Source organism: Astatotilapia calliptera, chromosome 23 (genome assembly GCF_900246225.1).
Source record: "Astatotilapia calliptera chromosome 23, fAstCal1.2, whole genome shotgun sequence".
NCBI lineage: Eukaryota > Metazoa > Chordata > Actinopteri > Cichliformes > Cichlidae > Astatotilapia > Astatotilapia calliptera.
This window is the reverse complement of record NC_039323.1, coordinates 27,158,195-27,185,009: the sequence shown is the minus strand read 5'-3', so window position 1 is coordinate 27,185,009 and position 26,815 is coordinate 27,158,195. Positions and strand designations below refer to the sequence as shown.

The 26,815-nt window shown below is 42.6% G+C and overlaps 1 protein-coding gene across 1 annotated transcript; it reads right to left on the bottom strand.

The window, feature by feature from the left end:
* Positions 1-1,318: 1,318 nt before the first annotated feature.
* Positions 1,319-26,586, bottom strand: LOC113016751 (neuronal acetylcholine receptor subunit alpha-2-like). The gene is made up of 9 exons (XM_026159842.1): positions 26,444-26,586; positions 25,626-25,894; positions 8,001-8,152; positions 7,829-7,873; positions 7,622-7,731; positions 4,731-4,950; positions 2,611-3,113; positions 1,715-2,078; positions 1,319-1,580 (listed from the first exon to the last, which is right to left on the bottom strand). The coding sequence occupies exons 2-9, from the start codon at positions 25,681-25,683 to the stop codon at positions 1,455-1,457; spliced, it is 1,578 nt and encodes a 525-aa protein (XP_026015627.1). The 5' UTR covers positions 25,684-25,894; positions 26,444-26,586; the 3' UTR covers positions 1,319-1,454.
* Between the last annotated feature and the right edge of the window lie 229 nt (positions 26,587-26,815).

The following is a 26,815-nucleotide window of genomic DNA, read 5'->3' as shown; positions in this document are numbered from 1 at the left end:
GGGGTGATTCAGTCCAACTCGGCCTAGTTTGGTGATCAGATGCTGAGGGATTATCGTGTTGAAGGCTGAGCTGAAGTCAAGAAAGACCTTTCAGACCTGTGCATTTTCCTTCTCCAGGTCTTCCAGGGTTAATCGAAGAGGAGTGGATACAGCGTTATCAGTGGAACGGTTTGTGATGGGGTGACGGGGTACAACGGAGGTTCTGTGATCATGTCTTTCAAAGCGTTTCATTGTTGTGGGTGTAAGTGCTACTGAGTGATCGCTGTGATTTTATACCATTGTTAACCATTCCTCGCCGTCAGTCCCCTGACCGTGGTCGGGAGACGCGAGGGGAGATGCTTCCTCCAGGGCCGAAGTTTGTCCTCCTTCGGGGTTAACTCCCTTCACTTTTGTGGAGTAGTGAGACAGACAGAAATCAGCCGAGGCACCGGAGAGTACTGAAGAGATGAGGCTTTAATAACAGTACTGCACACTTCGACAACACACTGCATAGCCTGTAGCCCGTTAGAACGCTGCTCCCGGTCGCCCTCTCTACCCATGACACACTCTCTCTATTTTTCTCTTTCGCTCCCCGCGTTTCCTTCACGCGCATGCCCACACACACATCACATACACTCCTTACTGCACCCAGTCACACACAAGACGGCAATTCCTGCAACACCATGCTGACACAACGGCCCGGCACAGAGAGATGGATGAATATAATGTCCACCCTACTGTCACTCATTTTATATTCAGATTTTTAAATCTAGTTGCTATTGGTATGGCGAGTAACCTTCAGTAATAGTAATGAATCACACAGCAATAGTACATTCATGTAGTTGTAAAAAGCATGATAATATAGTAATAATCCAAAATATTCATAATACATTACTCTCATTGAGTAACGTAACACGTTACAAAATACATTTTGAGGCATGTATTCTGTAGTGGAATACATTTTAAAACTAACTTTCCCAACACTGAGTATATTATTGTGAATTTTGAAGACGATCAACAAAAAAAATTGTGGGTAATATAATGTTTTTACTGATTTTCACATTCAGTGTGACTTTCACCAGATTTCACTAAAATGTAATTTAGCTCAAGTTATTTTTGTTATCTACCATCACACAAAATTGAAAAACTGTAAACAACCAGACAGACAGACAAACAGAACCACATACGCAGATGTGAGAGTGAAGAAAATTACAGATACAATGGAGAATAAATAAAGCAGATTATAATATTTATTATTAATTAACATAAGTATATTCCATTTTATACATCAAGGCCATTTCATTTTATAAATATTTGCATTAATAATTAATTTCTCTTTATTATTAATTTTTGTACTTTTTGTCCTCCATGAAATAAGTTTCCTAGACTCGTCTGTTGCAACAAATTTAAAAGCTAATCATGCTCTTCCACTTTTGTATATAATATATTAGTGTTTTTAACATCTAGTCTTGGTTTTAAATCATCCCAGAGAGCCACGGAGGCAGAAAGAGTCCAACGGTCCCCAGCAGACACACTATGATGAACATCCACAGGAAGATCCGGTCTACGACCATGGCCACATACTTCCAGTCCTCCTTCACCTGAGAGAAGACATAAAACCAAAAATGAGCCAGTAAACTTGGAGAAATATATAAAACCCAGGCTGTCTTATGTTTGACACCCCTGATGCAAACTTTTGACCGCAAATCTATAACCAAAAAAATCCAATACTTGCCGAAAAGTCTGCATCTTCTGCTCTTAGGTGTTCAGCGATGTACGTTATTCCCTCCAGGGCGGATATGACAGCAGGAGACAAAGAAGAGTCCCACTGGTTCTGGGTCGAACCACACTCCACAGGGGTATCCCACTCTAAGCTGACAGTGGACCGTGTCTGTGGTAGGAGTGTATAGCCCAGAGACCGAGCAGAAAGACAAGATGGGGACCCAAACCTCTCCAAATGCTCCATGTTTGAGTAACCATGAAAGTCCCAGTGGTTAATTTCATCTCCAGCATCCACATCAGACTCCTGAGTGATCCAGATGCTGTGGGAGGGGCCCGGAGTCTGGAGAGGGAGGAGTTTATCGCTCAGGTGGTGTTGCCTAAGAAAGGTAGATGGGTTTGTAGAAAAATTACAATGACATTGTAACGACAAGCAAAACATTGTGAAAATATAAAACAGAAAAACTAATGATTACAACTATCTGTCACCTTAAATTATATATTTCCCTTATTTTTACCACTACCTCAAATTATCAATATACTTCTACTGCCAATAGATGGTGGTAAAATGCCTAGAAGCTGTCTGCCAACCACAATTAAACAACAAAAAGAAGTAGAGTTTGGAGGCTGTGAATGTATGGTGGGGCTGCTATGTTATCTCTCTGCAATGTGTATTAAAATCAGCCAAATGGTTCAAGCATATAATGAAAACAATAAACCTGTGCAGAGATTTTGTGGTTTCCTGTGTGGATTACCGCACTAACTCAGTCGAGAGCTAATTAATTGGATTGAATTAGCCAATCCTAAACTTCAACTCATACACATTTGACCACGTAGAAGTCAACTACACTAAGCTATTTATGACCATGTAAAAACCTGCAGTGCCTCTAATGGTCATAGAGGCTTTCTCACCTTGCAGGCCTGAGTCCATGATGCGGGCGCTTCATGCAGAGCCAGCGCGGCACCACAGACAGGAAAAGCCTCCGAACCCACCGGGGCATGGTGTGAGTCTCTGATGATCGGTGGTGCACATTCAAAACAAACACGGTGATGATGATTGACAGCGTGACAAAGATCATAGTGAAGAGCAGGTACTCCCCAATCAGCGGGATGACTAGCGATGTGGATGGGATGATCTCGGTGATGAGCAGCAGGAAGACAGTGAGCGACAGCAGCACGGAGATGCACAGCGTGATCTTCTCGCCGCAGTCTGATGGCAGGTAGAAGACCAGGACGGTCAGGCAGGAGATGAGAAGGCAGGGGATGATGAGGTTGATGGTGTAGAACAACGGCAGGCGGCGGATCACGAAGTAGTAAGTGATGTCGGGGTAGATCTCGTGACAGCAGTCGTATTTCTTGGTATTGTAGGTTCCTACAGCGTTGACAATTGCCCATTCTCCACTCTCCCAGTAGCCCTAAAAGTCAGACTCTTTTTAGCCACACTGACATTGTGCAGAGGAAGTTTAAAGTTAAAGCAGCAGGGGGAAAGCCTGTTACAGGAGAAAGCCAGGAAATAACAGAATAACAACAAGGAGGGGTTGGACTGAGAATCTTCACAGGACCCAAACAAAGCAGGGACTTAGTGCTGGAGTGGAATGAGAAGAGTACCAACAACTTAAACTTCACTTGGCTTGACACACCTCCCCCTGCTGGTCATCCTTACCCAGCATACAGTTCATCTCATGAACATTGTCCCCTTCCCTTGTCTTTGCACCTACAGCTTGCACCTCCATGTCCCTCTCAACTGAAAAAGTCAGGAAAGAGTTGTCTTGACTCTACTCTGGCAGAGTGGCTGGTCCTGATGGCATCAGCTCCAAAGTTGTGCTGCTCAGCTGTGTCTTATCAGGAACCAGAGTTTTAAACTGCATAAGGTCCTGACTCTCTCAAGGACATTCTGTCTTGTCCCTGTCCACAAAAACATCTCACCCAACTACTTCCAATGACCACAGGCCAGCTGCGCTGACCCTACAAGTCATGAAGATACTGGAGAGAATAATCCCCCACAATGATTATTGTTTATTGTTCTTTCCTCTTTTATTTTGGTAGTCATTTGTCTCCTGTGTGTTGCAGTTAGTTTTACTTTCCCTGTCACATTCATGTTATCTGTTCCTGTTTTCCCCTCTGTGCCTCATGCCCCTGATTACCCCTTTGTGTATCTGTCTGTATAAATAGTGCTGCCTTTTGTTACAGCGTACTCTCCAAGTGTTGCAGGATAGAGATCTCAAATGCAGACATGTGGAGTCAAACTGAAGAAACAAACTTACTTCTGCATTCTGTGCTTCAAAATCACACCATATTAACTCTTTCCCCTATAAAGACAACATTTCATGACCTCCCCTGTAGCCATAATGACACCTTTTAACACCTCAGTATATCAGTTAAGATGTAGTTTGCAGGCCATTATAATAGTTTCCATGTTTTAAATCCAAGTTCAGAAAAGAGCTTCAAGGGTTCCTCCTAGTATAGGGGTGGCCAACTCCAGGCCTCGAGATCCGGTGTCCTGCAGATTTTAGATGTATCCTTGATCCAACACAGCTGATTGAAATGTCTAAATGACCTCCTCAACATTTCTTGAAGTTCTCCAGAAGCCTGGTAATGAACTAATCATTTGATTCAGGTGTGCTGACCCGGGGTGACATCTAAAACCTGCAGGACACTGGCTCTCGAGGCCTGGAGTTGGCCACCCCTGTCCTAGTAGGTGTCCAAGGGGTAAAGAGTTAAAGAAACCTGCCACGTTTTACAACTCAGAAATCTCCCCAGGATTTGGGGTTTTTCTTTTTTCACTATTCTGTGAATTTTTCCAGAACCTATTACTGCAGTGAAACATGACGCTGGGAAATACTTTGTTAATTAAAATGTTAGCAGCCTGAGAGTTTGGCGGGCATTCTTCTGTAAAACAAAACACATGTGAAGAGCCGATAAGAGGAGGTAAAGAGGTGCAGGAGGTGTTAGGAAGGAAATCATAAGAGAGTATGAGGGAGGAATGTGGAGGGGGAGGGGAAGCAGAGCAACCTCCACCCACGTGTTCCCACCTTCAGGTCCACGGTGTTCTCAAAGGGCTCCAGGTCGATCTTGGCACGGTCATACGTCCAGGATCCGAACTTCATCTTGCAGCTCTGCTGGTCAAAGGGGAAGAAGGTGACGTCGATGGAGCAGGAGGATTTGTAGATGGCGGGCGGTACCCAGCGGATACGACCGGTGTAAAACAGCTGTGCCTTGGTCATGTGGGTGACAGCGAACTCCCCGTCAGCACTTTAACAAGAAAAGAGGGTAAAAAGTTTTAATTTCATTAGTTTTTAAACTCAGAAGGTGAATCAATAAACCTGGAGCTATGCCCATTTACACGAGCTATGCTTAATAATTGATAGCTGAATGTAAATGACACCGATGCAAGCTCATTTTCACTGAAAGCGGAGAGAGTTTCATCTCCATCCAGACCAATTTTAATACTCCCCCGAGCCCCGAGGGCTGGAAACTCAACTAAAACTGTGTGATGCAACATCGCCGTGCATCCGCAACAGAATCAGGGTCATTTATTCAACAGCATAATTTGCATGCATCGCCAATTGATATGCAGGAAAATGCAGAAAATACCATGGAGCTGTTTGTCTCCATGTAAGTGACCTCAACTCCTCTTTCGCTCTTCAATGAAGGAGGACTGTGTTATGGATCAAGCAGCTAATTGATCACTACAGATAATTTCCAGGTCCACCTACAGAAAGTCGTCTCTGTTCAGGAACAGTATGTGTGTCCTTGAGCATCTGCTGTGAGCGTGACTCAATATTTTAAATCCAAATAAAATAAGAGTTAATAATCCTTATTTACCCCCAGATGTTTTTGCAGGGTTTATAGAGATCTTTATCTGGCTTATTTGCTCTTTGGATAGGGGTCACATGATGGTGGTTGAAAACTCAAGGGTTGTAGCTGAATAGTCAAGTTTTTCAGGAAGGTTCAAACTGAGTGAAACGATCCTGAAATATCTGCAAATATCTGCATGGGAAGCGTCGTAAGAACAGGTCGACCTCTGTAAATACGAAGGACAATGCTTCAATTCTTCCTTTATTATCTTTAGGAGAGGATAATCTGGAACACCTGTTGTTAAAGGAGATAATACCATCCCACAAATCATAACGACGAAAACAAATAATCTGCATGGCTGAGAAGTGGCACAGAGCATGTAATTCATTTATTTGTTTTAAACCTTCAGTCTGTTTCTTATGATGTTGGTGCGTTGCACAGAGGGAATATGTTTTTATATATAAAAAATGTCCTAAATTAAGATTATGGGCTGTACTAAATCGTTAGGCACTTTGCTACTAACAGCCTTTCACAAAAACACATCCATTTCTTTAGTTGACCCGAAAAATACAATACAGACATATTTTCAGCAGATGAACACTATCTGAAAGTCATGTCTTTAAGTAACAGGAAAAAAAAATCCAGCAAAGACCTGACACAGGACCTGAGAGATGCACCAGGGCCTTCAACTGATCCATCTACTGTTCACTAAATCCTCATCAGAAATGGTCTCGGTGGAAGTGTGGCTGTCAGAAGCCATTCTTAATGAAGGAAAGCAGGGAGAAAACGCTGAGGTATGAAAATTAAACAAGAACTGTGGCAAACGGTCTTCAGGAGTGATGAATTTGAAATGTTTGGTTCTGCTTTGGTTCATCATCAGTACATACATAGGAGGTGAGGAGAGAGGTACAACAAGAGAGGTTTACAGGCATCTCTAAAACACGCTGGAGGCTCTGTCATGGTTTCAGGCTGCATTTCAGCCAGTGGTGTTGGGGATCTTGTCAAAATGAATGAATTATGAACTCAGAAAAGTACCTTCAGACTTTGATCTACCACATAATACCATTTGGAAAATGTTTAACTGATAACAGGTAACTGGGCAAGACACTTTACCTTACCGCCTACTGGTGTTAGCCAGAGGGGCCGATGGCGCGATATGGCAGCCTCGCTTCTGTCATTCTGCCCCAGGGCAGCTGTGGCTACAACTGTAGCTGCCTCCACCAGTGTGTGAATGTGAGAGTGAATGAATAATGGCATTGTAAAGCGCTTTGGGTGCCTTGAAAAGCGCTATATAAATCCAATCCATTATTATTATTATAACATTTTTCATTTTCAGCATGATAATGATCCCAAACACACTGCCAGTGCAGCAAAATCATACCTGGATAGAAAAAGACACAGTGGAACACTATCAGTCATGGATCGGCCTCCTCAGAGCCCGGACCTCAACATTATTGAAGCAGTGTGGGATCATGTTGACAGAGAACAGAACAAAAGGCAGAAACATCCAAATAAGAGCTTTGAATGTCCTTCAAGAAGCCTGGAGAACTATTCCTGAAGACTATTTAAAGAAATAAGAAATAATTATTTAGGCACCAGAAGCAGAAATACTATTTGTTATTAGTGAAAAATATTTAAGTATTTATGTGTTGCTCAGTACTCTGTTTTCCCAATAGAATATAAAGAAATGAGGGGGAAAAACTGTATTTGGATTTTTTAGGATCATAGGCTGCCTCTCAAAATGTTTACTCTGTTATCTGCTCATTGAGGTTAGAGGACACTTTAAGGAATAGACATGCTGTCCTCCAGAGAACTTACCGGTCAGTAGAAGGTGGTGTTGCACTTGCAAGCCTCTTATTTCAAACATAACTTGTGCCTAAGAAGGTTAGGCGTGCAGCACAAGTTACCGTGGCGATGCAATCTGGTAAGATGTAAAGAGCACCACTGTAACACTGAAAGCCCTGGGTTTAACCTGGGGTTACCTTGCTAAGCCCCCAAATCCTGGCCTCCTGGGATAGACTGATGTCATTGCTTCTCTACTCTCAGTGAATTTTAAGATGAGTTTGACAGGATGAAGGAGGACGAGGAGAAGGGTGGACTCGTGAATCATGCGTGTGGTTTTTACTTGTTGTACAGCACAATGTCGGGCACCCAGATGAGCTCAGAAGGGACTCTGATGGACGTCACATTGTTGAAGTCAGAAGGACTCCACCGCAGCTTGTAATCCGTCCATTCCTTTCAATGAATACACATTTTTATGTCATTTTAGGACACAAAACACATTTGAATTACATTTACTTAACTTTCAGACCCAGTTTTTGTTTTCACCCACCTGTTTCAGCCACACGTTGGTTGTCATCATCTGATTTTTCTCATCCTGTTTTTTGTAAATGAAGTGGACACAGCGAGTGAGCCATGCATCTAACGCCCTAGTAGGTGCAATGGCACAAAACAGAAAGGGGGAATAGTTTTTAAAGTTTTGAAGGTATGGTTAAATTTCCTACCACATCTATAAGCTGGGCGATGGACAGGCCAAACTTGACGATGACCACGTCTGTGACGTTCTTCGCCGGTCGAGTCCACTTGCTGTAGCCTCTAAACAAACTCCTGAAGAGCTCGTCCTCAGTGTGAACACGATCCCAATCCTCAGAGAGCACTGATAGAGAGGCAGAGACAGATCAGCAACACTGTCGGGTTCAGACTATCATCCTGCAGTAGTTTAAAAGTGCTTCCTTTGTCTGATCTATCTTATGTAATCAGTCACTCATATCATGAAACCTTAAATGTTTTCATCCAGTTTGATGCATTTTGCAGGTCTCATTTTACCTTCTTGCAAATCTCTAAGGAAGCTCTCACTCACTAAAACACATTTATACAGGCAAAAGTCAATCACACACACAGAGGCCTCTGCCAGAAAGTGGGCTTTGAGTAACTTCAGAGGTGATCCTTGATGAAAATCAGTGTATATAACCATGGTAGCATATGCTGCAGACATAACCTGGTCCGGAGTGGGTGAACACCCACTTGCTTCAATAACTATTCCTGTCAATAAAAGACCAGTTAAAGATTTTGTAACATATTTTCCTACTTCAAAGAACTTGGTGTCCCTCGTGCTTTTTATTTAGAGAGAATCTGATTTTCGCTTTTCAAAATCTAAGACACATTTCTGGAAAGTTTCTGTCCTTTTCTCAAAACTCTGAACCCCAAAGCTGGTTTTCAAACTAAATTCAGAACCTCTGATTTCACGATAACATATCAAAACAGGTTTTATGCTCAAGACTGTACAGTGTTGTCAGGTCAGGTGCAAGCAATTTATTAGAAACTCTAAAAATTAAATGAACACAAAGCATTCAAGACTTTTCAACCATATGTGCAATTCTGCAAAAAAAATTAAGCAAAGAAAAAAAAAGACCCCTCACACCAGAATCCTCTAATTGTAGGTAATTCACTTTATCCTATTTTCCTTCTTTCACATAAAAACATATAATAAATTATTATTTTCTATGTAATGCAGCTCTCATAATGCTTGTATGCATCATAATATTAGCGAGTGCAAGTAAACTTTATATTCTATGAGGAAAATGTGAACAAGGAGCTGGAAAGTTTCCTCAGAGATTTTAGTTTATATTGACACGATACAATCACACAGCTGCTGCAGAGCTGTCTCCTGTTAATAATAATAATAATAACTTTATTTATAAAGTGCTTTCAAACAAAGTGCTGTACAACTAAAGAGATAAATAAAATGAAAGTGATACATAGCAATACAGGTAAAAGACACAATACAAGTTAAAAACAATGAAAAATTAAAAACTAAAAGCCATAGAATTAAGACATGTAGGATTGGGTGAACAAATGTGTCTTCGACTTAGTTTTAAAAACCTCCACAGAGCATGCCTGCCGAATATCTTGAGGGAGGTTGTTCCAAAGAAATGGGGCACGAAAAGAAAAAGCACGCTCTCCAATTGTCTTTTTTCTGGCTCTAGGAACTTTTAGAAGGCCAGAGTCCTGAGATCGTAGAGCACGAGATGGAACATAAAGGTGTAAAAGGTTGGAGAGGTATGTAGGTGCCAATCCGTTTAAAGCCTTGTAGGTGAGAGCAGGACCTTAAAATCTGCTCGAACCTGACAAGGTAGCCAATGCAGAGATCTCAGAACAGGGGTAATGTGCTCAAATTTCCCCGTTCCTATTGAAATGCGAGCATTTTGCACCATCTGTAGACTTCTAAAACTTTTTCTTTGGTAGGCCAGAAAGAAGAGCATTGCAATAATCAATACGGGAAGACCTCTGCAGTGTCGCTTGACAAAACTTGTCTGATTCTGGCTATGTTCCTCAAATGATAAAAGGCGGATTTTGTTATCTCTTTTACATGAGTTTCAAAGGAGAGCACCATGTCGAACCACACACCCAAGTTTTTTACCTTGTTCCTGCAATTTATGACACTGTCATCAATTTTCAAGATGAAATTTTGGGACAAGTGATGAAATTTGTGTGGCCCAATGACCATCAACTCTGCCTTATCAGTATTTAGGAGCAAGAAATTATCCGATAACCAGCCCTTAATTGCAGAAAAACAACATTCTAGTTTAGAGACTTCAGCACAATTTCCAGTGGTTAAAGGAACATAAAGCTGCAGGTTATCAGCGTAACAATGAAAGGTTACATTAAAAGAATGTAAAAGAACACCAAAGGGAGCAGGTACATAGAAAACAGCAATGGTCCAAGTAAGGAGCCCTGAGGGACCTCATGCCTCACTGCACAAGTCTCTGTCAGTGCGCCCCAGGGCAGCTGTGGCTACAATGTAGCTTGCCATTGCTAGTGTGTGAATGTGTGTGAATGGGTGAATGACTGAATGTAGTGTAAAGCGCTTTGGGGTCCTTAGGGACTGAGTAAAGCACTATACAAATGCAGGCCATTTACCATTTACCATTTTTAAAACTAACAGCCTGAGACCTCCCAAGCAGGTAAGATCTCAGCCATGATAAAACATTTCCTGTAATTCCAATAAAATGTTCAAGCCTATCCAATAATATGGAGTGGTCCACAGTGTCAACTGCAGCACTTAGATCCAGCAGTAATAAAACTGAAGTGCAATCATTGTCTGCATTTACCACTTTGACTAAAGCTGTTTCTGTGGAGTGATTTGGTCTAAAAGCAGACTGAAATGGTTCAAACAGATTGCTTGTTGACAAATGCTCAGTGAGCTGCTTAAAAACCACTTTTTCAAAGATTTTAGATAAAAAAGACAGATGTGAGATGGGTCTATAGTTTGCGACCATATCAACATCCAGTCCAGGCTTTTTCAAGATCGGCACTACCACAGCTGATTTAAAACATTCAGAAAAGACTCCAGTCATCAATGAAGTATTTAAAAGAAACAGAATGTAGGGTCCTAATACTGACCACAGTTCCTTTATAACCCAGGCTGGTAGAGGATCCAAAGAACAGGTTGTACATTGAGCTACTTTTACAACCTTAGTTAATCCAGACAGAGAAATAACCTTGAAGTCACAGAACAGTTTATCAGCACCAACAGGCAAAGCAGCTGAGTAGTCTAATGAACAGCTTGAGGAGGGAGTAATATGATTTCTAAGTGTTTCAGCCCTGTCTCTGAAAAACGTAAGAAAGACATGAGCTATCAAATTAGAACAGCAGAGAGTTGACTTATTCTCTGTAAGTTGCGACACTGTGTTGAAAAGGAGTTTTGAGTTATGTTTATGACTCATGATGAGATTTGAGAAATAATTTGCTTTCACTGTCGATATCGCTGATTGAAGAGAAGATAATGAGTCCTTCCAAGCCTGGAGAAATATGTCTAGTCTGGAAGATCTCCAGTGATGCTCTGCTTTTCTACAATTTCTTCTCAAGTTCAAGAGCTTCTCATTTAACCAAGGCATAGGGTTCCTTTTTTGACATTTCAACTTCTTTACGGGAGCAACAGAGTCCAGTAGTTCAAGAAGTGTATTATTAAGATTCGCAGTCAAGGTGTCCACACATAACTCCTGAGTAAAAATAGGGTCCAACACATCAGGTATATGTAATTTAACTCCAAACAATGCTTTGGGGCTAATATAACGAGATGATCTGAGGGGCAATTTTCCCCTCTCAGAAGCTGGAGATTTAGGGATTAAAATATCAAATAAAATTGCTGAGTGGTCTAGAATAGGTAAAACACAATTTTCAGACAACCTGGGGGAGCTGAAGAAACTGGCATCGGTGGGGCAAAGTTCCAGCAAGGGTGCCACTTCACCAGCGCGCAGCCATGTCTCAGTTAGGAACATGACATTCAGCTTATGAGTACCAAAAAAGCCCGAAGAGCATGAGTTTTATTTGATACAGATCTTGCGTTTAAGAGAGCTAATTTAACTCTCTGTCCATCCGTGCTAGCAGGCAGTAATTGTAGGTTGTTCATATTTGCTCCACCTTCCCTCGTATCCCGTCGGCATGGCGACCAATAAAGCAGCCTCGGGTGAGCGTGCTCTGATGACGTCGGGTAAACAGGAAGAAGGCAACGCTGTTTGAGGCCAAAATAAAGTCCTAAACAGCCAGAGTCACTGATGGTAAGGACCTGCTGCATCCAAGTTCTGACCCGAACACGCTTCCCAGAGCACATGCCGCGCATTCGTCCACTTCTCCAGCGCGTCCGTTTCAAAGGATTCCAGGGGGATCACGGCGATGCAGTTCCTCCGGTACCGACGCCAGAGGCGGCGGGAGTCCTCCACATCACTCGCTAACGCTGGGGAGCTTCAGTAGTGAGTCACAGATATTAAGCAGCGTCTGTCGCTGATGTCACACAGTGGAAATTTGTATTTATCTTGTATATTGTTTTTATTCTGATTTTTAGTGTTTATTTATGAGTGTCGTTTTATTTGCATGGTTTTATTCTGTTTCTATTGCATGGTTTTTAGTGTTTTATGTGACACGGTTTTTATCCACTGTGGACTGGCTGCACATGGGACAGCTGATAGGGACCACTTGCTGAGGCAGGGGTGTGTCCAGAGGTGGCCTATCAGCTGTGTAAAGACCTTTTAAAAACAGGCTAGCTGAGCACTGAAGGAGAGAGGCCCCAGACTGGAAGGTTAATGCGAGATGGCCAGTGTGACGCGGCGACCCAGTCCTGACCTCATGGAACGGCAACAGTGAGAGACAGCGTGTGTGATTGGCAGCAGGGCAGAGGTTTACCTCTGCCTGCATTTGTGAGTAGTGTCTCTACTGTTGTTTGTCTGCCGAAGACGAGGCTGGCGTGGACTCTGCTCTAAAGAAGGAATTCCTGGCCTGCTGATGGACCCATAATGAACATGTGGCATAATTATAGCGGGGGGGGGGGGGGGGGGGGGGTTAGTGAATGTAGAAAATGGTAGTTTTACGGGTTTTAGAATTGTTTTATTTAGTTTTAGTAGATTGACAACATTTTATTACGTACATTTTAAGGGTGTTTTTATTTGTGCTCCCTGGCCTAGTAATAAACTGTTTCTGATCAGACCTGCTTCCTCTCGGTGCCCGACTCTGACTCGCTTGCTCCCCCTTGTATTTTAAAGAATCTTTCTTTTTAGCGTGACATTCTGGCGCGACCGCTTTAGTGTCGCCGCGTGTTACACTCATATACCAACAGGGAGTGGGTTTTTTAAACTAGCAGGGACACCACTAAGAACATAAAACATAAACATTGCAGAACCGAGAGACGGCGTGCCATGACATCCAGCGCCATCTTCTTACAAACGTTCCACCACATCTCAAAGGAGCTCTATTGGACTGAGATCTGGTGACTGTGGAGGCTATGTTCAAGGAACCAGTTTGAGAGGATCTGAGTTTTGTGACATAGTGTGTATTCCTGCTGGGAGCAGACATCAGACGATGTTACACTGTGGCCATAAAGAGATGTACACGGTCAGCAACAACACTCAGGCAGGCTGTGGTGTTTAAAGGATGCTTAGTTGGTACTAAGGAGCCCAAATTGTGCTAAGAAAATTTCCCCCACACTATAACACCACCACCAGCCGGAACTGGGGCCCGTTCTTCGTACGTCGCTTACTACATCCAAGATCAAATGACACATCCAAGACCAAATCATCGCGCTAACTGTGAGCTCACTAATCCGGTTCCCCGAACACACCTGCTGTTGACGATTAGTACAGCTGGATGAAGTAATGTGAGATCACTGGGTATCGTAAAAGGGGCTACGCATCGATAGTAGAAACATTGATCGGCAACCCTCTGATTGGTCGGCGAAAATGTCGAAGGAGCGCGCTCGGTATTTTTCGGCAGCAGAGCAAGAACTCCTGAGTGAGGGATTTCAGGAGTTTCAGAGTTTAATCAGAACGCAAGGGAACACTGCAAAGGCTGCAAAAGCAAGGAGCGAGGGCTGGCAGAAAGTTGCTGACAAATTAAACTCGTAAGTAATTTAATAATAATAATAATAATAATGGATTGGATTGATATAGCGCTTTTCAAGGCACCCAAAGCGCATGACAATGCCACTATTCAGTCACTCTCACATTCACACACTGGTGGAGGCAGCTACGGTTGTAGCCACAGCTGCCCTGGCGCAGACTGACAGAAGCGAGGCTGCCATATCGCGCCATCGGCCACTCTGGCCAACACCAGTAGGCGGTAGGGTAGATTTATTATATTACACTATATTATCCAATATTATATTACATTATATTATATTATGTTATATTATATCCCCTTTCACATTAGAGCCACAACAGGACCCACTAGAACATGAGAACAAGTAAAAGTGAAATATAAGAATATTCTACAGAATGGTAATATTTATCACTTATATTGCTTTTCGTCTCTTGGAAAGAGACCCTGAAATAATCTGTTTGTTTGTTCATAACAGCAACCAAGAAAAGGGCAGAGCAAACAAAGACAGGTGGTGGTCCTGCATCCCCTCGTCAACAAGTTGGTTAAGTAAATAATACCCTCACGGGAATATCGATATTTCTCTATGAGCACACTGTCGCGCTGAGCTAAAGGATCCTGTCTATCCCGCAATATACGCTGAATTCTGAAAACTCTCCTTATCAATCTTGCACCTTCCGCAATGGGCTGCTCGCATAAACGGACAGGACATGGCTGCGACAGACTTCCCAAATCCACCTTCGCTTTTATAGCCGTGGTCTCTCATCTTGATTACACGAAGTAATTTGCAATTGCTACTCTGAAATATGAATTACATCTGTAATAATCACATACATGTAATAGAATGTTAATAGTACATTTCCCTTTTTTAGGAAATAACCTGTATGTATCTGTGTGAAATCAATAAATGGATCAGGTGCTGCATTATCTTTGGTTACATTGATGTTATTTATTTATGGTGAAACAGTGGTGGAATATCGCTGTTGCTTTTGTATAAATGAAGCGGACATACCTGAGTGGCCGCGATCTAATCCTGTTTACATAAAGTAAACCTGCTCGGGAGCAGGTTTACGCTTACGGCTCTGTTGCTATGGCAGCAAGTCCCGGATGAGCCGAACGATCCAAGATCACGCGAAATCGTCAACAATCAAATCCAGCTAACCTACTTAGCGAGGTACGAAGAACGGGCCCCTGTTCATAGAAGGCACGATGGAGCCATCCTTTTATGTCTGATTCTGACCCTACCATCTGAGCAATATTTTTCCAATCTTCTATTGTCCAGTTTTGGTGAGCCGATGAGAACTGTAGCCTCAGTGCGGTGTGGTCTTGTGCTGCCTCATGGTTTCATGTGTGTGTTCAGAGATGGTCTTCTGCATACCTTGGTTACCAATATTACAGCAGAAAAGAACACATTTACAGCCTGCTAGAAATAATGGCTTAGAACTCTACCCTTCTACTTGCACACAGTTCTATCGTCATTTTTTGCTCTTTGGAGAGCTGCACTTCTGCACTGCGCTGAAGTTTCTCTCTACATGAGGCAAAATAAATACACATACAGGACCATAAATCCCATGTAAGCTGTTTCAAGCACTACAGAGATCACAAGACTTCGGTTTGTTGTGGTCATGGGCACCACAGACATGTCCCACCGACCAGAAAGCACCAAAAGCTCTTCATAGCTCTTATACTCTTTAAAACTTTTTCATTTACAGTAAATAGTTTGTTCACTGATGGCTTAATCACTGTCTTGTTCACTGCACTTTTGCTGTGTAGAAACTGAAAGAAACATTTAAATATCTGCACTCTTCAGCACTTTCACTTCACATTCCTCCTCTCTGAAGACCTTCCTCTTCCCCCATGGGTCATGGGTGTTCCTGATTTATCTCCTCACTTTTCTCCCCCTCCAGCCTTTTTTAAGGACCAGTCTGCATTTTCACTCATACTTCGCTTAAACCAAAGTCATTACAGTTGAGAGAGATACTGTACCCAGTCTCTGGGGGAAAAGCTATTACCTGAATTTTATTGTTCATAAAATTTCAAAGATTAGGATGTGATCTACTACACTTGGATTTAATTTGATCTTACGCACAAACCATTAGAGATAATTGAAGTTATTGTAAAACACTGAGTGTGGTTTTCCAGCGTTCATAACTCATCGGGGGAGTCCTTTCACGCTTGAAATAAAACTCTTTAATTCTCAGTGTTTGACCTTTTTGTATCAGATGTGATTTCTCTTGCAGGATAAATGAACACCGATGGTAACTATATTGCTTTTCTGTTCAGCTTGCATCTAGAAAGCCCTCCATCACTCTCTGTCTCAGCTTTGAACTCTGGCGAGCCATCTGGCATCACCAGCAAGCAATTTAGGATTAGCCAGAGCAAGAAACGGCGAGCCAACAGCACAAACTGTGCAAATGTGATGCCAGTTTTTCTGATTACAGTGGCTATTTATAACTGGCAAAATGATGTCTCAGGTAAGGCTGTGCCAGTGGAGGACAAACAGATATGTTGTTGGATTGCAGCAGTTTGTGTCCCTGGATTTAGCATAAAGACCCCGGCTGCTGTGTCTCATTTAGGACATGATTAAGGTTTAAGCTAATTTGTGTGGAGAATTATCAGTGAGCTTCAGTTTCTCTGAAGGATGAGTTGATCCTTTTTTGCCTGAATACTTAAGATTATGTTAAATCTATAATCCGTTACTTTTGCACACCAAATGCACTAATTAAAATGCACCTTTTAAACGTGTCACTGGGTGTGCAGCTTTGTAAACAAGCGTGCTTCACTTTACGGTTGGATCATTAGAATCACTACAAGTCCTCAATGGTTTTTACTCACAGGTCTTATAATAAAAAATAACAACCAGAAGAGTACACAGAGATAACTTTCAGTTAGGATAGCCATCTGCAGTGCTGAGAAAAAGTATTTGCCCAATTCCTGATTTCTTCATTTGTTGATATTTAGAATAGAATAGAATAGAATTCAACTGTATTGTCATTGCACATGCACAGGTACAGGGCAACGAAATGCAGTTTGCATCCATTCAGAGGTGCTTTAGTGATATAGATATATTACTAGGGATGGGTATCGTTTAGGTTTTATCCGATACCGGTGCCAAATCGGTACTTTTGAAACGGTGCCGGTGCTCAAACGGTGCTCAAACCGGTGCTTAAAGAATGGAGAACACAAAATTGGTCCAAAAACCTCTCATGTTCAGCTGGTTTTTGTAAAAAGATAACAATGTTAGCCTTTTCTGCGGCTATGGGGCATATATGGTATCACTCTTGGCTGGAAGCAGTGCTTAAACAATGCAAAAAACACAAACTTTATCCAAAAACCTCTCATGTTTAGCCGTTTCCCTCTTTTTCTTTGGTCATTTTAGCCTTTTTGGCCAGGGTGAAGGGAGTATCTGCCATCAAACAAGAAGACAGCCGCATGTAGCTATGATGATGTTTGCTAGTTCACCTTACCTGCATTAATGTAATAACGTGGTTAGCCTACTCAACGTAAATTACACACGAACAACATTAAGCTACTCACGCAGAGAAGAACGGCTGCTGCTGCCATCATCATCCGTCATCATTTCTGCTACACTGGCAGGGCTAGGGACCAGGACTCTCCTCTTCGTGTTTTTGGGGATGTTGCTAACTCCGGGTCTGATAACATGCACCACACCCGCAGTAGATGCGCTCGGTGTGGGGTCTCGCAGCAAGCTATCAAATACGGCGCATTTCTCGGCTTTTAAAAAAACCGCTATGCGTCGCCAGGTGTTTCATCGGATTCGAGGTGTTACTTCCTTTGACACTATCACAGTATCAGCTTAAAGCACTTGTTGCAGGCTGCTGAGTTTGCATATTTTGCTGTGAAGTACAGCCAGACTTTTGACCGCTTCGCCTTGGGCATTTTTAATCTGTAGCTCTGCTCTAAAAGAACGTACGTACCTGGACCCGCCTGCTATCCTCGGAAATGTAAAATGATTGGCTAGAAGTGTATCACAGCTCAGGAAAAAAAAGCACCGAAATAAAGCACCGAAATGTGCGCTGCTTTTCGGTCTGGTTACTACCGTTTATGTCAGAACCGGTGCCATCATGGCACCGGACACCGGTACCCATCCCTATATATTACAATATATATTAGCAATAATATAGATATGTAAGTATATTACAGAAATGGGTCTAATATGGTATGTTATAATGTACACGGTATGAAGTATGTTGTGAATATTCTATAACTATAGGTATGTACAGGCTGTAGTGAGTACAAGCTATGTACAGGATATGAACAGGATATAAATATGAAAAACTATACAGAATATGAAATAAATAACTTTACAGAAATCTGAGATATACAGTTATACAGAAATGGGAACTATGCAAGTTGTAAACAGTTGTAGGGTTAAAAATTATCGTATGTACAGAATGATTATTTACAGAGCTATACAGTAGTGCAGTTAAGATAAGTGAGGGTGTAGATAGTTTCTACAGAGGCTATATAAAGTGCTAGTGGTTGTGAGTGGTGGTTCAGTCCATGTTATTATTGTGTGTTTGAGGGTACAGTTGTCCATTGTGGGTGTGTGTATGTTCAGTCCATGTGTTAACGTGGGTCAGATGTCAGGAGGCAGAGTTCAGGAGTCTGACAACTGTGGGGAAGAAGCTGTTCCGGTACCTGGTGGTCTTAGTCCGGAGGCTCCTGTAGCGCCTCCCAGAGGGCAGGAGGGTGAAGAGTCCATGTGATGGGTGACTGGGGTCTCTGATGATTTTCCCAGCCCTTTTCAGACACCGCTTCCTGTAGATGTCTTTTATGGCAGGAAGTGGTGCTCCGGTGATGTGCTGGGCAGTTTTCACGACCCTCTGCAACGCCTTCCGGTCCGAGGCAGAGCAGTTCCCGTACCAGACTGTTATACAGTTGGTCAGGATGCTCTCGATGGTGCAACGATAGAAGTTCACCAGGATGTCTGAGGACAGGTGATTCTTCCTCAGAGTCCTCAAGAAGAAGAGGCGCTGGTGAGCCTTCTTGACCCGCTTGGAGCAGTTGGTCGTCCAGGTGAGATCCTCGGAGATGTGGACTCCCAGGAACTTGAAGCTGCTCACACGCTCCACAGTCATCCCCTTAATGTGGATGGGTGGATGTGGGTCAGCATTCCTCCTGTAGTCTACGATGAGCTCCTTAGTCTTCTCGGTGTTAAGCAGCAGGTTGTTTGTGTTGCACCACTCAGCCAGACGATCCACCTCCTCCCTGTAGGCGGCCTCATCGTTGTCACTGATGAGGCCAATCAACGTGGTGTCATCTGCAAACTTAATGATGGTGTTGGAACCATCAGCAGGTCAGCAGTCGTGGGTGAAGAGGGAGTAGAGGAAAGGGCTCATCACACAGCCTTGTGGTACACCGGTGTTCATTGTGATGGTAGATGAGCAGTGGTTATCCAGCCGGACATGTTGGGGGCAGCTGGTCAGGAAGTCCAGTAACCATTTGCAGATGAGGGAACTGATGCCCAGGTCTGTCAGTTTCCTGATGAGTTGTGAGGGGTGGATTGTATTGAATGCTGAACTGAAGTCTATAAACAGCATTCTGGCGTAGGTGTTGTTGTTGTCCAGGTGTGAGAGGACAGAGTGCAGTGCAATGGAGACTACATCCTCTGTGCTCCTGTTCTGGCGGTATGCGAATTGGTGGGGGTCCAGGGTGGGGGGGAGACAGGATTTGAAGTGTGCTAGGACCAGCTGCTCTAAGCACTTAGTGATGATGGGGGTGAGGGCTACTGGGCAGTAGTCATTGAGGCAAGATGGGTTGGAGTTTTTGGGTATCGGGATGATGGAGGTGGATCTGAAGCAGGCCGGTACCACAGCGTGGGCCAAGGACAGGTTGAATATGTCTGTCAGCACTCCTGCAAGCTCCCCAGAACACGCTCTGAGAACACACCCGGGGATGCCATCAGGACCTGCAGCCTTGTGGACATTGATCCTGCTCAGCACCGCTCCTACATCGGTGGGGAAGACAGTCAGAGGTTGGTGGTCTGGCGTCACATCTGCTTTGGTTGTGGTTGTGGGGTTCCCTCGCTCAAAATGAGCATAAAAGTTGTTGAGCTCGTTGAGGAAGGAGACATCAGAAGATGCGGGGGAGGGTTTGGTGGTCCTGTAGTCTGTGATGGTCTGGAGTCCTTGCCACATGCGTCGGGGGTTGGAGTTGGAGAAGTGTTCTTCTACCTTCTTTTTGTAATGGTGTTTGGCTTTTTTGATGCCCTTCTTTAGATTAGCCCTGGCTGTACTGTAGGCGTGTGAATCTCCTGACCTAAAGGAGGTGTTGCGGGCCTTCAGGAGGAGACGAACATCCCGGTTCATCCAAGGCTTCTGGTTGGGGTACATGGTGATCCGTTTCTGGGTGGTGACACTGTCTGTGGTTTTGGAGATGTAATCCAGTACAGATGAGGCTCTCTGGCCACACTTTAATTGTCCTCACAGCAGGTTTCACACGTTGGATGAGTGGTGAATACCTAGGTGTGAGGAACAGGGAGAGATGGTCCGATTGTCCAATGTGGGGGAGGGGTGTGGCTTTGTAGGCTGCAGCCAGGTTGGAATACACATGGTCTAAAGTATTGTCTCCTCTGGTGTGGCAGGAGACATGTTGGTGGAATCTGGGGAGGACTGTCTTTAAGTTGGTGTGGTTGAAATCGCCAGCAACAGTAATAGCAGCCTCGGGGTGTTTATTCTGGTGTTTGTTAATGGCTGCAGAAAGTTCTTTCATGGTCAACCTAGCATTAGCGTCGGGGGGTATATACACGGCAGTGAGTATGATCGAAGTGAGTTCTCTGGGGAGATAATAAGGTCTGCATTTGACCATTAAAAACTCCGCATTAGGTGAGCAGTGACTCTCAGTAGTAGTGGAGTTCATGCACCAAGCATTGTTAATATAAATGCACAAACCTCCACCTCTGGTCTTGCCGGAGTCATCTGCTAGCCTGTCGGCTCGGTGTGTGTGGCGTCCTGCTAACTCGATAACATTGTCTCGGCAGAAGCCTTACCCGACCCTGTTATGAGAAATTACTTGACTTTGATATTCAGGATGTCCTCCATGTGTTTTGAGAAGAAGGTCCTTACGGGTTTTTTGACATTCTGCTTTTAAGAAAATATACGGTGTTATTTAAGCTATATAATTTTAAGTTTTATTTTTCAAAGCTTCTGAAACTGTATGCTGAGTGATCGGGCCATTTGAGTCTTATGTACTGGAACAAAAATAGAACGATAGGCTTAAAGTTCAAATTTATTTCACAAATAAGTATGGACCACATTCATTTGAATAAAAATTAAGCAATTTAATAAAACTGAATTACAGAATAAAGTTGTGTCAAGGACTTAAGGAAACACACAGACTTCCAATGCTTCCACAGACCAAATCCTGCTTCACATTGCAGGCCTCTGACTAAATGCCGAATTCAAATCCCATTTTTGCAAAGCGTTAACATGACAGTAACACCAACCAGCTTAGAAGAAATGTTGAACTTTTCCTTTAACATCTATAATTTTGTTTTTTCTGTCTCAATGACAAATATTGCTGGCTCTGCAGACATTTTTGGCAGCATGTTGGTCTCCTTTACTTTGATGACAACCTGTGGCCAAACAATCAGAGGAAAAAGGGAAAACAGAGAAGCTAACTAACTTTGGTGAAACCTAGCCCAAAAAGATGATGGTGACATGAATAGTCTGCGGCCAAGAAGTGGACAAAGGTGATGAAATGGAAGCCATATTGGCAGAAAACGGTCCCATGAGGTTTATATTTTTGGCAGCTAAAGCAGAAACAATAAAGTTGATTACAGTTTTTTCTGATTGCTTAAGCACATTTTTTGTAACTATTGGCTAATTTTGCAAAACTCTTCACACAAATAAGAAAACCTGTCACCCAATCATCAAAACATTGTAGTTCTCTTGCAAAAGCAAACACAGCTAGATTAACTCTTCACACCTTCGTAAAAATGGTGTTTCCGTATCAAACAGTACACACAAGCCATCATCTACTAAGCACACAATGCGCCAACTGCACACTGATGGTATGAATACAAAACACATCTGGCTTTTGCTTTCTCTGTGCACAAGGTAGGCTATGTCAGTTTGAGCTCATACTTCTGTCATAGATCCATAAGCATAGAGGGATCCAAACTTCAAGTACTGGTGTTTATTCAAACACATCAAAACAAACACAAGTGGTTATTTCCAAGTATAGGATTATTTGCAATCGCCATAATGACTATATGGGTTACTTGGTCTGCAGTGAACATGCTTCCTCTGCCCCAGCATCTGGTCATCTAGCAATTCTGTAAAGTAACAATTTCAGTATTTTTACATCAATGGTATTGGTGTGTTTCTCATTGGCATACGGCAGTGCTACAAATCTTTGTGCGAAGTGACTGTACTAACCGATTCTTATTTCAAGATGTCCTTATGGTGCTTGCTACAGTGTAGCGGCTCGAGTTAGGCTGGACCCGTTGGCCAGCTACCCTCAGGGTCATTCCACGGTTGATTACATGGTCCACTATTGTAGCTCTGATGTCATCAGCAATTCTATTTCTTACTCTTCCTACCCTTCCTCTCCCCCCTCCTCATCTTCCTCTCCCCCTTCCTCGTCTTCCTCTTGCTCCTCCTTGTCCTTGTCGTCCTCTTCATCCTACTTCTTCACCTCCACGTCCTCTTCCTCGGCCTCCTCTACTTCTCACTCTTCCTGCTCCCTCCATTGTACTCCGCACACACAGCTTACCTGTATTGTAGTGCTTAGGCTGATTGCAAAGTGAACTGATTATCTAAAAAAGTTTTCACATGTGAAAGTGTGCCAGACAGTTGGCAAATTAGTGTTAATGATAGCCATACATGTGTATACTTTTGCTAGGAGTGTGTTGGAAATTTGGTAATTGAGTGTTGTGCAGTGAATTGTGCCTACAGTTTTGCAAAGTGTGTGTTACAAAATTGCAAACTGAGTGCAAAGCAGTTTTTGTGCTTTTAGTTTTGCAAACTCAGTGAGTGGTTTTGCTATAAGTCTGAATAGTTTTAGAAATTGTGCTACAGGAATCACAGTTAGGGTTTAAGCAATCAGAAAAAACTGTAAGGAACTTGGATGGGCGAACTAAATCCTGTCAACTCCGAGTATATCCAGCTTCAGGTGCAGCAGGAGGGGAGGACACAAAAAGGAACTCTGTGTTTGGTAAGGTCTGACAATTTAAGTTTGTTTAGAAAAAAACTGAGTTTTCCTCATGTCTGGGTTACTAAAGCCAGTTTTCTTGAATAGGGCCCTGCTCTACATGGATGTCACAGGCTAAGCCAAAGATGCAGCGATTACTCAGGACACTGAAGTAGCTCTGCAGACATTTTTGGCAGACATTTTTGGTGGACCTATCAGAATGGGTTAAAGGATTACAATTGATCTTTCTTTTTGTTCTTTTTTTCTTTTTTTGAGAAACTACTCCACTTCGAATCTAGTAGGGATATCTAATATCACGGTCTCCATGTGGCCGGGATATTAGAGAAAACTTTGTCACAAATGTCAAACATTGAAAACACTGACCTTTAATTAGCAGGAAAATCACTCAGTGGGTTCACATGAATTGGAAATCATTGAGATGAGTCTGAATTAAAGTCTATTAAAAGCCTGGAAAGACAGGTTTTCAGATTTTAACCAAATGTAGACACTAAATGGAGGATCATAAGTGATCACTACAAAAACCATGAGAGAAATACAAAAAGAATACTTCCCATTTCTATTTCAGGATCAAACATTTTACAATCTTGGCACGATTTCTTAAAATTCTGCATCTAAAAGGTCTAAAAACAAATCAGATTTGTTCTCAACGTTTTATAAAGTACTATCTGCATATACAATACTACTCTATTTGTATAGCACATTTCTGAGGCTGGCAGTGCTTCAGGTAATCTCAACATTTCTTCTTCCTGTGACATATGACTCGTATTATTTTCACACTCAGTGACTCCTCATGCCCAGCCAATGAGGGCAATGTCACTACCACAAAGCAGGGGTTTTATCTGTCCTAATTTACTAAGAGTAAAAAGCCAACATTTCTAACCTGTTTTGTTAACTGGGGACTTATTTACTTGAGCATCGTAGACAGTTTTGTCCATCAAATGGTCCAAAATAAAAGGTAAATGCGTAGTTTTCTGTCAACTAAGGTTTCTCAGAATCGTTGCCTTTGCTGTAGGTGATCAGTGGTCATTCAACTGCATGAAGTTTAACAGAGCCACAGGATTGTCTCACTGTAAGGGGTCTAGGGTTCAGGTTAATTTGTCTCCCATGCCTCAGCTTCTGCCACTTTAGCAGGAACTTCTCTTTCTCTCTCACCCTCTTCTCTTCTATTCTCTCCATGCTTCATTTCAGGTGTGCCAACTCGCCCACCCCTGCTGCAGCTTATATGCTGTTTCTCAGCTCCGCCCCAGCACCAGATAAACAGCTTTTTCTATTTTCTCCTACTCACCTAAACTCTTCCGATTAGCCCCGACTCCTGCCTCCAAACGCTCTGTCACACTAATTCCCCACTGTTCTACCACGTCAGTTTCTGAAACTAGGGTGTAATTTTAAGCACCTAAAAAGACTTACAGGTGCACAATAAAACTGAAGGTCTTAAATTGTAAATAAACCTTTCACAGGAGAGTACAAATGCCTTATTACCACTTTTGCAACAGGCTAAACATTCGCTCATCCCTCTTGAAATACCCTGAAAGCAGTCATTAATTCCAGATAGTTTGTGCATATATGCATGTTAGTTTTTGGTTTTTCACTGATACCAGCTGATACCTTTTGAGAGAAATTGGTATGAAAACGGTCACAAATGTGCAAAATGTGTTCAGAATTTTGAGTGCTCACAAATGCCTGCTCCGCTCCACGCACAAAAACAGATCACTGAACACTGTTTTACACGTTTTTGCATTAAAACCTGGATATTTAGAAGTGTTTTTAAAGTGACAGCATCACAGACCTGATCGTTTTTTGCCTCAAAAAGCTTCCTGTGCTGTGCCAGCGTCAAAAACACATAATACACATCTAAATGAGTGGAGACTAACTGAACTTTTGCAGTCCTGTTTGGGTCTGCTGTGTACTGAATCGGGATTTAAGCTCAATCCTGACTCTGCAGGATGTTAATTTTTAAATGAAGTCATTATGAATATACACTCCAAAAAAACAGAAAACGTTTTTTTAAACAGTACCACTTAAAAGCATAGCAATTAAGTAAATTCCATTAAATGTAATGTTTCACTTGTAATGTTGTTTTACTTGTGTAGCACAGTTACATGGAAAAAAATTACTTAAAGTCAGCATAGCCCTTTGTGTAGATGCCCCAACACAGATTGTATAAAACACCTTTAAAATGCTACTTTAGTGCATTGATCATAGTAATAATAAATGCGAATGTGAATAAATGACTATTGGCCTTCTATACGAGCCAGCAATAAAGGACTACAAGTTTCAAATATTCTTTTGCACTATCAGAACATTGCAGGAATATGCGATATGATGATTAACAGCCTTCCCTTACTCGATTAATTTGCAACACCGCTTTATAAATGCATCATGTCAAAACGGGAGAGCAAAAGATGTACCCCAAGTCTCACAGTCACTGATTCCTTTAAGTAAAAGGGAGGCAACAAAGTTATAAAGTCAGGAAATCCCCATGAGATGACTAAAAGCCTCGGTGCTTTTCAACGTGCTCCTACAGGGAAGTCACGGCTGATTTTTACCATATAAATCCCATCAATCTTTTTCGCCGCCTCTCTTACCGGAGTTGATGAGGATCCAGCAGCAGCAGAGAGGCGTCAGGTCTCGTTTGCGCCCCATTTGAAGCGCTACAAAGGGATCCCACCGGCGTTCACACGAAGCTCAGCTTCACTCCGAGGTTCCCAGCGCTCATCTTCACTGTCACACTCCTCTCCACACAGCTGCATGGATCCCAGTCACAGCCTCCCAGTGCACATCACCGCTGAGGTATCAAGCTCCCATTGGACTTGATTAATCGGTCTTACATCTCCACAATAATGCTGCCACAGGTCTGTAATAATGAGAAGGCGGGGTATCATCTGGTTAATTTAATCAGCCCTAATAGTTCCCAGTAAATTATTTCAAATCTTGACTAAATTTTAATTAAATTATTTTTGATCTAAATACTGCTGATGGTAATAAAATACTACCAAGAACAAGAAAAAGCCCAATGGATGCTGGAAATATGAAAGTATGTCTTTTGAGAATCAAATCACACAACTTCTGGTTGTAGGGTCTATAAATCCACGTTAAGGCTACGTACCCGGGTATTTTTGAAAACGCAGATTTTTCTATGCGTTTGCACCTTTATCCACACGTAAACGGCGTTTTCGGTCACTGAAAACAGAGATTTTTAAAAACACCTGCCAGGGTTGATATTTTCGAAAACTCTGTTTTTGCATTTAGGAGTGGATGAAGAAAACAGAAAACGCAGGTCAAAGGTGTGCGCCTTTTTTGACGTCACACTGTGCGCCACGTTATTGTTTTGGTGAAATGAATTTCTACTTAGATAAAATACGGTTACTGTTAACTTTACTCTCTGTAGTGTTTACATGCTTACATACAACACAGTTTCTGTCCCTCCACACATAGTATCAGCTCTGCTTCTATGCGCCATCTTTGTTTACTCTTTCCCACCCAGGGATTGGTAAACATTCCTACAGGTTAGGAATATATTGCAGCAACTTTGGCATGTTCCTAGCAGTGATGGGTCAGTCGCGAACGAAATGGTTGTTAGAGCCGGATCTTTGACGTGAGCTATGTTTTTTTTTTTTCCTTTCTCTCACCCTCTCTCACTCTGCATGCCAGCCTTGTGCTTTACGCTGGGAAGAGGGGGGAGGGGCGGTAGTTACACTCAGTAGCACAGGAATAGAGAAGGAGGGAGAGACAGAGAAAGAGCCAGGGACAAAAACGTCACATTAGAAAGGTATAG

Excerpts from the sequence above, each read along its gene's own strand:
- LOC113016751 (XM_026159842.1), bottom strand. The coding sequence starts at position 25,683 with ATGGGGCGCAAACGAGACCTGACGCCTCTCTGCTGCTGCTGGATCCTC. Across the intron at positions 7,874-8,000 it reads TCGCCCAGCTTATAGATGTG|GATGAGAAAAATCAGATGAT; the intron begins GTAGGAAATTTA and ends TACAAAAAACAG. Across the intron at positions 1,581-1,714 it reads CAGAAGATGCAGACTTTTCG|GTGAAGGAGGACTGGAAGTA; the intron begins GCAAGTATTGGA and ends GTCTTCTCTCAG.